The sequence below is a fragment of the Scyliorhinus canicula genome, chromosome 1, assembly GCF_902713615.1.
Source record: "Scyliorhinus canicula chromosome 1, sScyCan1.1, whole genome shotgun sequence".
Taxonomy (NCBI): domain Eukaryota; kingdom Metazoa; phylum Chordata; class Chondrichthyes; order Carcharhiniformes; family Scyliorhinidae; genus Scyliorhinus; species Scyliorhinus canicula.
In genome coordinates, this window is record NC_052146.1 from 288,032,042 (window position 1) to 288,044,091 (window position 12,050).

Consider the following 12,050-nt stretch of genomic DNA (forward strand, 5'->3'; position numbering starts at 1 on the left):
GGGGCTGGTTTAGCTCACTGGGCTAAATCCCTGGCTTTTAAAGCAGACCAAGCAGGCCAGCAGCAAGGTTCGTTTCCCGTACCAGCCTCCCCGGACAGGCGCCGGAATATGGCGACTAGGGGCTTTTCACAGTAACGTCATTGAAGCCTACTCGTGACAATAAAGCGATTTTCATTTTTCAAATATGTCAATCCCCATATCAATAACAACGATCCCATCCTCCCACCAAACCCAAAATATTCACCCGCATGTTCACATAAACAACTGACAAAAAGGAATCAGGAATCCCCCATAGGCCCCATTAACACCCATCCCCCCCCCCCCCCCCCCCAGCCCTCCCACCTACCCCACCCAACTAATGTTTGATGTTGTCCAGTTCTTGAAAGTGCACGATGAATAATGTCCATGAATTGTAGAACCCCTCCATCCTTCCCCTCAGTTCAAACCTAACCTTCACAGGAGTGAAGAATTCCAACAGACCCCCCCCCCCCCCCCCCCCCCCCCCCCACCACCACGCCAGGGCACAGGGTGGAGAGGCTGCTCTCGAACCCATCAGGATCCACCTTCGGGCGATCAACGATGCGAAGGCTCACAGACCTGAAATGTTGAGCTCTGTTTCTCTCTTTGCAGATGCTGCCAGATCCGCTGAGCAGTTCCTGCTCTTTCTGCTTTTGTCTCCAGTTTCCAGCAGCTGCGGGATTTCATGTTTTTGCCTCCTGCTCATTGATGCAGCTTCGAATGAGCAATTGTTGCCTGGAGGGTGGGCCCGAATTTCTCCTGCAGATCACAGCCTGCTACTGTCACCCTGCTTAGAGTATAAACCGAATTCCACCCTTCATGAATCCTCCATTTTCACTCATTGACCCCTTTCTGTTGATGACCTGTGAAATCTATTTTGATGACTGGGAGATGCTTTGCCTTTTTGAATGGATCTGGGAATTGTTTGCAAAGAAGGAAGGTGCTGTTTCCGTGTATAATTTTAGCAATTCAGCGGCAGACTAGTGTGGCAAGCGATTGTTTGTCGGAAGGTTGCCATGACAACATAATTAGTGCACGCTTTTAAGAAACTGTTATGTTATTCTGACTTATCACACAAGTGCTGTTGACGTCCTTTGATCTTTCTCTCAAAATGAGATGTAGCAATCAAAATGTAATGGAGTTAACATTAATTTTTCATTGCTGCACAATAGAATTTTGCGTAGGTTGAACACTCTCTTTTAGAAAGGATCACACGCAGGTCGGATTAATATTTCTTGAGTTTTGTCTTTTTAACAGAGCATTTTAAAAAATATAATTCAACCCCCCCCATAGCAGCTTGTATTCATAGAATCATAGATTTTACAGTGCAGAAGGAGGCCATTCGGCCCATCGAGTCTGCACCGGCTCTTGGAAAGAGCACCCTACCCAAGGTCCACACCTCCACCCTATCCCAATAACCCAGTAACCCCCCCCCCCCCCCAACACCAAGGGCAATTTTGGACACTAAGGGCAATTTATCATGGCCAATCCACCTAACTTGCACATCTTTGGACTGTGGGAGGAAACCGGAGCACCCGGAGGAAACCCACGCACACACGGGGAGAACGTGCAGACTCCGCACAGACAGTGACCCACCCTGGAATCGAACCTGGGACTCTGGAGCTGTGAAGCAATTGTGCTATCCACAATGCTATCGTGCTGCCCACAATGCTACCGTGCTGCCCTTAATTCATGTAGCATCTTTAAACATAATGAGACTCTCCAAAGTGCACCACAGGAGCATTGTAAAAGTGTGACACGAGGCACGTGAGGAGATGTTGGGTCAGATGATCAAAGGCCCAGTCAAAGACATAGGCCTGAATTTTCTGGCTATGCCCGCCAGCGGGATCTTCTGGTCGCGCCAAAGTCAAACCCTGGTAGCGGAGTCCCCAGCGGCAAGATGGGTGATCCACACTCAAAAATATCACAGACATCGGCCGGACCGAAAGATGCCACCGGTGGCCAATGCGAGGTGCCACTATGGTGAACACACTGTGTGTATGTGGCGGCGGGGGGGGGGGGGGGGGGGTTGTGTGTGTGTGTGGGGGGGGGGGGTATGTGTGTGTGTGTTGGGGGGGGGGGGTCAGAAATGATGACTATAGGTTCTAAGTGACAGCAAAAGGGATGGAGCCAGTGTTTGTGGGCATTCCTGCAGACAGGAAACAGGCAACACCATCCAATTCAGTCTTGGACATTCGCCTCCAGTTTTCTTTTCTTGCAAGCAGACTTTGTGCTGCGTCCACTTTCTCTTGGTCAACCTCCAGCTCTTTTCCCTGGTGGCTTCTGTTTTTCATAATTTACGAAGGGCTCTTTATCTCAGACACTCTCTGAATGTGACCATCTTCATTTCCAGTCAGGTATACAACCAGTGCTCTCCCGAAGCATAATTTGAATTATAACTGTGCTAAACATTCTGACGTTAAAGAGCCGATGAGATTCTTTGGGATGGGTTTGTTGGACCATAGTCCTGACCCGGGTAAGAGCACAACTTGTTGTGCGCATGTTGGCCCCTGTCTTTCCTGCAGCACAGCAGCGATGCCATTTCAGAGGTACTTCATTAGCTGCAAAGCCCTTTGAGATGCCTCGATGATGTGAAAGGCACTATATAATGGCAAGTCTTCCCTTTTCCTATGATGGGCAACAGCCAAACCTTGAAACAACAGGAAATTGGTGTCGCAAAGAGCCCTCTGCCCAAGGAGCCCTTAAATTCTTGGGTTGGTTACTGGGCTGTGAGAGCTGTGCATTGAGCCAGCAAACTGATGTAAGCTGTCAATGAGATGAACAAATACCCTAGTGATGTGTTGGGCAGTCAAAAATGCTGCTGGCCAGCCATTGATTCCACAAACCCCAAGCAGTTAGAGCAGCCAGGGCGACTGCCAAGATTTCTTTTTAGCAGGCAGGTTTTTCCAAGTTGCTGCCATTGTACTATGTCCAGCTTGTTCTCTGTTACAGGCTAGATCAAGTAATGGCAGCAAACTTTCCGCCCGCACTGTGCGCTCCCTCGGGAAAAATGGTGGACGGATGTAACCTTCTATAGTTCCAAGTTTTTAAAAATAAATTTAGAGTACCAATTATTTTTTCCAATTAAGGGGCAATTTGAGTGGCCAATCTACCTATCCTGCACATCTTTGGGATGTGGGGGTGAAACCCACGCAGACACGGGGAAAATGTGCAAACTCCACACGGACAGTGATCCAGGGCCGGGTCCTCAGCGCCGTAGGCAGCAATGCTAACCACTGTGCCACCGTGCTGCCTCTATAGTTCCAAGTTTACTGAACCCTCAGCTCACCGGCTGCAAAATAAAGTGGAACAAAATGAACTCCTCACTGTTCCAGGTTGGGGAGCAACTGATGCTGGGTGGAGTGGGGGAAGGAGGGTGAGGGGAAGGAGTTGGGGAAAGACTAAGGGACAAAGGCAGGGTTGGACAGATGCTTCTCCAAGAGGTCTGCAAAGTGAGATGGAGCCTTTCTGAGGGAGGAAGTGGGGATGCGGCAGGACCAAGGTACCAGCTTAGGACCAGGTTTGGGTAGAAAGGGGTGGGGTGGGGGTTGGAGTAGATGCCGAGACCAGGGGTGGGGGTGGGGGGGGGGGGGGGGGGGGGGGGGGGAGTTCTAATTCTGTCTCTGCTGAAATGGTAAAAGATAATTACCATTGTAATTATCTAATTACTAATGTTAGGGTGGCACGGTAGCACAGTGGTTAGCACAGTTGCTTCACAGCTCCAGGGTCCCGGGTCCGATTCCCCGCTTGGGGTCACTGTCTGTACAGAGTCTGCACGTTCTCCCCATGTCTGCGTGGGTTTCCAAAACGTTTAAGTGGGGTTACTGGGTTACGGGGATAGGGTGAAGGCGTGGGCTTAAGTGAGGTGCTCTTTCCAAGGGCCGGTTGCAGACTCGATGGGCCGAAAGGCCTCCTTCTGCACTGTAAATTCAATAATTCAATACGGATAAACATTTATCCTTTGACTCATTGTATATTGCCATGGAAAGTTCATTAATATTGGATTGTGTAGTTTTGTTTTTGAATCTGAAATATAATAAATATCAGTAGATACAAAAGAATGATTTCAAGACTTTAATTCAAACCCAAAATTGAGAGTTACAAACTGTTTGGTCTTTTACTCAGAGCATCATCTAGATCATCCAATTCAAACAATCATTCCTGGCCATTCATTATTCTCTTGATGTAATTTTATCTACAGTTTTGTATAGTTTAAGGTGCAGGCGGTTGAGTTGGCTATGCTGCACTAAATGCTCATTACGAGATGTGGTTATGATTACTGTTCCAGCACACTTTATGTTTCATATTAGTAAAACAGGCTGACAAAATCAGAAGTAGCAGCCAATTTGGGAAACTTGCCCTTTGACAATGTAAAACACATTGTTCCATCCATTGACGGACATGACAAACCCACGTGGGAAGCAAGAGGAGCTGATGAAGAACTTACACTGTGTTCCTTTTACAATCTCGGAAAGTTGACCTGGGAATATTGGGCATTATCAATTCTTTGGGCGAGATCTTCCGGCTGTCCAGCGCCAAAGGCACACCCCCACCACGGGTTTCCTGGCAGCAGGGATAGATTTGATAGGAAATCCCTTGACAGCAATGGGACCAGAAGATCCAGAAGAAGGCGGGATCAGGGTACTGAATTTGACGATCAGCCATGATCATAGTGAATGGAGGAGCAGGCTCGAAGGACAGAATGGCCTATGCCTGTTTTTATTTTCTATGTATGTTTCTATGTATGCTTCTGTCCCCCGCCGCCCAATGGTGGGCCACCTCCCATCACTGAGAAACATGCCATAGGGAGGCCAGTAAATCTCGCTCTTAATCTCAAATGTGGTTTTTGACAGAATACATCTTCTTTATGGCTCCTGTCAAAGAAGGGTACCGAGTACAACAGTCATTCCTATGACATGCCTCCCATCATCGTGCACTTTGGGGGTTGTTTCCAGAGCTAGGAAATGCGGTCTTTAGTGGTGAAAGAAAGATCCTGAAATGAAAAATGAAAATCGCTTATTGTCACGAGTAGGCTTCAATGAAGTTACTGTGAAAAGCCCCTAGTCGCCACATTCCGGCGCTTGTTCGGGGAGGCTGGTACGGGAATCGAACCGTGCTGCTGGCCTGCCTGGTCTGCTTTAGAAGCCAATGATTTAGCCCAGTGAGCTAAACCAGTCCCTGTGTATGTACCCTTTAATTAAGCAAGTAGCAATGGTGGGAACTTCAGAAGTCAGTGAGACTTTATCGAGGACATCTGTGCTTTGTTCTGCAAGAACCAAAGACATTGGCTGGAAACCTCATTGTACAATACCATAGTGTGTTTGAAATTATGATGTCCAATATTAGGAACAACTGTTAACACACCTGTATTGAATATTGAAAGCATGGGTGGATGTTAATCTGGCCCTTGGGAGAGGGCTGGGAGGTGGAGCGAGGGCCATAGAATCAGGAGGAAAGCAGGGGTGGTGGGGCAGTGAAGTGCCCATTGGTTTATCGACTCTGTGATTCAGTCCAGGGGATATCCTCCTGATCAGGCACCCCGTGACCCCCTCCAGCAGCAGCGGCTGCCCCTCCACCTTGGAAAGACATAGACATGGTCATAGACATAGTATTTACAGTGCAGAAAGAGGCCATTCGTCCCATCGAGTCTGCACCGAACCTTGTAAAGAACATCCCACACCTCCACCCTATCCCCGTAGCCCCACCTAACCTTGTTGGACACTAAGGGCAATTTATCATGGCCAATCCACCTAACCTCCACATCTTTGGACTGTGGGAGGAAACCGGAGCACCCGGAGGAAACCCACGCCGACACGGGGAGAACGTGCAGACTCCGCACAGATAGTGACCCACTGGGAATCGATGATGAGTGCAGCGTCAAAATCATTGCCATCTTCTCCAGCCAGAATATTGAGCTCTTTCATTCTTTAAAAAAACTTCGAATTTCATCCTTGTCTTAATTCCCAAACTCCGAGATTTCGATTAAACTCTTCAGGAATTTCTCTTTGTTCAATAATCTGAAAGCAGCAACATTGTATTTGCCTTTTTCTGAGACCTTTAAGTTACCTATTTTTGAGTGTGCCGATGGAAATAAGCATGAAGTAGGGATACGTAGGGTGGGATTCTCCGGCTGCAGTTCTCCCGCCGGCAATCGGAAATTCCAGCCCGAGGTCGATGGACCTTTAAATGGCCCGTGACCCGCCCGTTGCAATCTTGCGGCAGGCATGGCAGAAGAATCCAGCCCGTAGTGTCTGTTTTTCATGTGTTAAGTGTCCTCTATAGCCGTCTAAAATGGACACTCCTGAATTCGAGGCTAGTGTCTTCGAGGCTGCAAGTATGCATGCCTTGGATTTATGTTGAGTTGGTTCAGTTATATTTCCCAACACTTCATTTGATCTTTCAGCTGTTGCATTGCATTGTAATGATGCTCTGTGTGGAGCAACCAGTGAAACTAGACGTTTGTCCTGCCTCACCTTCTTTAATGGTACAACGTCCATTTGGGAGTGTACTTGTCATTTCGCGTGCTAACCTGTGTTATTCTCAGTGTTGTCTCTTTGTTTTAACACCTCGCTTTCCAGAGTAGCTCACCCCTCACATCAGAAGGATCATGTGACCAGTTCGGCCATTGGGGAATGAGCATGGGGTCTCAGTGCAGAGCGCGGGACTTTTGCAGCCAGTTGTGATCCGGGTGCTGAGAATGAAGACGTTGATTATTGGTGCTCTGTTTGTTTGTGAATAAACCCGTCATTGTTCGTTAGCCAAACGGTGATCGCCAATCATTGCAATTACGACACAAAATTAGACCTCCTCAAAAATGTGGAAATATTGGTGTACTTGCACCCTGTCTGGAATTTCCAAGAGGAATTCCCCGATCTGTTACCTTACCTTTGGCGGAAAATCTGGAGAAATGGTTGTCGGGGGCGGGGGCGGGGGGGGGGGGGGGGGGGTGGGGGGGAGGGTGGATCTTTGCGTTACAAAATTCAGGATGGTTCGCGTAGTGTTCACAAAGACCATGGAATTGCTTTAACTTGAACAAAGCTACAAATTTATTAACACTGCTAATTTAGATTTGACATGTACTCCTAAATAATACACAGTTGATAGTTAACATACAATATACACTGATCTACAACTAATCTCTACACTATTATAAACTATGATCTTCTCTCACTCACAGTCTTTCCTTCAGTCTGTACTCTAGCTAAATCCTTCACTTCTCTCCCCACAAGGCTTAGCATCAATGTCTTATATACTTGTAATTCTAGCCCCACTCTAGTGGCTGATCTAGACATTTCATTAACCTTTGCAGTTCTATGATAATACCACAGCGGGGGGAACCTATCTTTGTGCCCCGAGATCCTCTGGGATCGTCACTCTGGTTATGATGGAAGATTAGGCGGACTCTAACCTAATTAGGGGAAATTTGAACCTTCCATGGTTTTTGATGCCTCTGTGGGTTTATTAATAGTGTGAAGATTGGCAGCCTCAGGATTGTACGCTGGATGATTCCATTTGCTTTTAGTTCTCCTGCTATTTCTACTCGAATAATGCTATCATTCACCTCAACACTTTGTTTCGCTTTCACAACCTCATCAGACATCGATATCTATTAATCCAATGTGGAAACAATTGAATAATTATCCATGGCTATGCATCTTCCAATAATAATAAATAATAAGTAACAGCAGAGAGAAAATACAGAAATAGGATGGTCCTTGTGCAACTTTCACTCAGCAACTGTATTCAATTGTGAGCCACTACCGTGCTGTCTAATTAGTTAGCAAGATTTTCTGAGTCACTCACATTGAACAGTCGATCTGAAGCTGCACAGACACAGTCCCACGCACATCCATATTAAAGTGGTTGCCGGGTAAGCAGCAGCCTATTTAATGCAGGCACTTGAGAATGAGAATGATTGTTATTTGTTGACGATTCAGGTAGGGAATTATATCTGTATGACGCCAAAGACTAACGGTCTCTCTGGTTTGAAGTATTTGCAGTTCTGGCGTTCGTGCTGTTTTGGTGTTTTATTTGCACAGTATCTTATATTTTTCTCAATCTGTCTTTTAATAGATTGGTACTGGTAACGATCGATTGTTCATGATCTGATTCCGTTTCAATTGCAGCTTTCCCGATTCGAGGAAATGGCCAAATGGTGGAGTGTCCCCGGGGTTACAAGCAGGTTAATGCCACACATTGTCAGGGTAAGTGTGTTGAGGGTTCTCCAATTAACAGGTTTCACAGTTTATGCCTTACGTAAGCAGTAAATGTCGTTCCGAAGGCTTGTTTTACCTTGGAGACTGTCGCTTTCAACTGAAGCGAAAACACTGAAGAGGAATGAGAGTCGGTCTATCTTCAGACGATGTCTCTCACATGTCTGTCACAGTGCAGAGGTGCTGCTGCTGCTTAGAAACCAGGAGATTCGCTTGATATTATGCGATGTTTCTTTCAAATAATAACTACACAGGGCAAACCCAAACCTGGATTGAATTTAGATTTTGAACGCGGAGTCTGTTTAATAGTTGACTTCGTCTTGTCCTAAACATCTCCCCAAAAGACTAAAACTCATCAGGCATGAGTCCCTTCCCTTTCATTAATTACCCCACGTGTAACTATGCAACCGAGTGTGGGCAGCACGGTAGCATGGTGGTTAGCATAAATGCTTCACAGCTCTAGGGTCCCAGGTTCGATTCCCGGCTGGGTCGCTGTCTGTGCGGAGTCTGCACGTCCTCCCTGTGTGTGCGTGGGTTTCCTCCGGGTGCTCCGGTTTCCTCCCACAGTCCAAAGATGTGCGGGTTAGGTGGATTGGCCATGCTAAATTGCCCGTAGTGTCCTAAAAAGTAAGGTTGGGGGGGGGGGTTGTTGGGTTACGGGTATAGGGTGGATACGTGGGTTTGAGTAGGGTGATCATTGCTCGGCACAACATTGAGGGCCGAAGGGCCTGTTCTGTGCTGTACTGTTCTATGTCTATGTTTCTATGTTCTATGTTTTTTTACATTACATGGCAGAGAATGTATTGTGTAAAGATTTCCTTTCCCCTCCAAAATACATACTCAAAGGTAACCATGACTGCAGTTAAATTAAATGACATATTTTAGAAATGATGTGGAGATGCCGGTGTTGGACTGGGGTGAGCACAGTAAGAAGTCTTACACCAGGTTAAAGTCCAACAGGTTTGTTTCGGATCATTAGCTTTCGGAGCGCAGGTGAATTAACCTGAGGAAGGAGCTACGCTCCGAAAGCTAGTGTTTCGAAACAAACCTGTTGGATTTTGACCTGGTGTTGTAAGACTTCTTACCATATTAGCTTTAGTGAATGAGGCACAAACTAATCAGAGATATAAAAGACAAAAGGGCAAAGTCTTAGCAAAATGGAATGCATATACTGGAAAGGGTAAATAATAATAATTTAACACACAAGCCATAATATGTTTCTGTAATTTGCATTGAAGTAAATTTAATCCAATACGATTGCCAATCCAATCAAGTGATTCTTCAGTAACCATGGTGCCCATAGTGTGAAAAACAACCTAATGATGGGTAGAGACACGAGTTCCAATCTACAGATAGGGAGAGATGGTTAGGTTGTTAGAATATTGGGTGAAACTTTCATCTATGTTCTAATGGCTATGATCAGTTGCGTGTTATACACAAGACCCAATGGTACTATGCATTGAGTGGTTGTAAAATGCGAGGCCGATTCGGTACCATCCTATTTCAGTAAGGATGTTGAGGCCACAGTGAGTGTGCAGAAGTGATTCACTAGGATGGCACACAGTGAGTGTGTAGAAGCGATTCAAAGAACAATGAACAATACCGGTCATGATACCAACCTTTGCCAAAACCCTCAGCACTTCCTTGTGCCGTATCCCTCTATACCCATCCTATCCATGTGTTTGTCAAGATGCCTTTGAACGCCGTTAATGTATCTGCTTCCACAACCTCCCCTGGCAACACATTCCAGGCACTCACCACAATCTGCATAAAGAATCTGCCTCACACATCTCCTCTAAAATTTTCCCCACGGATCATAAACCTATGCCCCCTGGTGTCTGACCCCTCCACCCTGGGAAAGAGTGCCTGCTCATCCACTCTATCCATACCTCCTATAATCTTGTAGACCTCTATCAGGTCGCCCTTCAACCTCCGTCCTTCTAATGAAAACAGTCTGAGTCTATTCAGCCTCTCCACATAGCTAACATCCTCCAGACCAGGTAACATCCTGGTAAACCTCCTCTACACCCTCTACAGAGCCTCCACATCCTTCTGATAGTGCGGCGACCAGAATTGTGCGCAATATTCTAAGCGCGGCCGTACCAAGTTTCTATACAACTGGAGCATGACTTGCCAGTTTTTATACTCGATGCCCCATCCAATGAAGGCAAACATTCCTTGACTACCTTGTCCATTTGTGTTGTAACTTTCAAAGATCTGTGGACTTGCATGCCCAGACCTCTCTGTCTTTCTATATTCCTAAGCGGATTGCCATTTACGGTATATTTCCCCTCTATGTGAGACCTACCAAAATGCATTACCTCACATTTGTCCGGATTAAACTCCATTTGTCAATTTCTCTACCAAAGTCTCCAACCTATCTAGGTCCTGCTGCATCCTCTGACAATACTCAACACTATTTGCCACTCCACGAACCTTGGTGTCATCCGCAAACTTAATAATCAGACCAGCTACATTTTCCTCCAAATCGTTTATGTATACTACAAACAACAGAGGCCCCAGCACAGATCCCTGTGAACCACTAGTCACAACTTTCCATTCAGACAAACACCCTTCTACTGCTACCCTTTACGTTCTATAACCGAGCCAGTTCTGTATCCATCATACTACCTTACCTCTGAACCTGTGTGGCTTCACTTTTTGTGCCAGTCTGCCATGAGGCACCTTGTCAAAGGCTTTACTGAAGTCCATGTAAACAACACCCACTGCCCTATTCTCATCAGTATTCTTTGTCACCTCCTCAAAAAACCCGATTAGGTTAGTGAGGCACGACCTCCCCTTCACAAAACCATGTTGTCTATCACTAATGGGTATAAATCCTGTCCCTGAGAATTCTCTCCAATAATTTACCTACTACTGATGTGAGGCTTATCGGCCGATAGTTTCCAGGATTATCCCTGCTAACTTTCAGCGGTACCGCATTAGCTATTTTCCAGTTCTCTGGGATCTCACCTGTCGCCAATGAGGATACAAAGATGTCAGTCAAGGCCCCAGCAATTTCCTCCCTTGTTTACCCTCAGTATTCTGGGGTAAATCCCATCAGGCCCAGGAGATTTATTTACTTTAATATATTTTAAAAGACCCAATACCTCCTCCATTTTGATGTTAACATGATCCAGACTTGTGGTGATTGTAGTTTGGACTCATAAATGTTTTTATTAAGAGTGGACTCATAAATATAAATTGGCTTTGTAAAATATGCAACAGCACCATCACTTGTATCGATACACATATCATAAATAACTGTTTTGTACAATTTTCTTTAACGATGTACAGAAAATATGTAAAGAAAAAAAGGGGGATGTGGTGATTGTAGATCTGAGTAGATGCAATACAACTGAGCAAGCACTAGAGGGAGCACGGGAGAGCTATAAATACACAGGGACAGGAAGTCAGGACACACTTCACGGAAGGCAGAACTCGTAGCAGGACACAGACACAGGCAGGCAGCATTTGAGGTAGCCGTAAGTTAAGCTTTGAAGGCAGAACGAATTCACAATAAAGCATCTTCTCCACCTTTGAGACTACGAGCTTTATTAAGACACGAGGAACAACACAAGACTGTCCACACACGCTACCCAAGAATCATCTGCCACAAAGCCCCTTTCTTTGGTGAATACTGATGCAAAGTACTCATTTAGTACCTCGCCCATTTCCTCTGGCTCAACACATAGATTCCTCCCACTGTCCTTAAGTGGTCCAATCCTTTCCCTGGCCACCCTGTTGCTTTTTACATATGAATGAAAAGCTTTGGGATTCACCTTAATCCGACATGCCAAGAACTTTTCATGACCCCTC

General features: G+C 46.0%; 1 protein-coding gene across 7 annotated transcripts in view; it reads left to right on the forward strand.

Moving 5' to 3' along the window:
• ltbp1 (latent transforming growth factor beta binding protein 1) overlaps positions 1 to 12,050 on the forward strand; it is a 424,359-nt gene that overhangs the window by 178,563 nt on the left and 233,746 nt on the right. For all 7 annotated transcript variants that reach the window (XM_038814844.1, XM_038814856.1, XM_038814865.1 and 4 more), the window contains one exon: positions 8,145 to 8,222. In XM_038814844.1, coding sequence (XP_038670772.1) covers positions 8,145 to 8,222 — 78 coding nt within the window. The remainder of the gene's footprint in view (positions 1 to 8,144; positions 8,223 to 12,050) is intronic.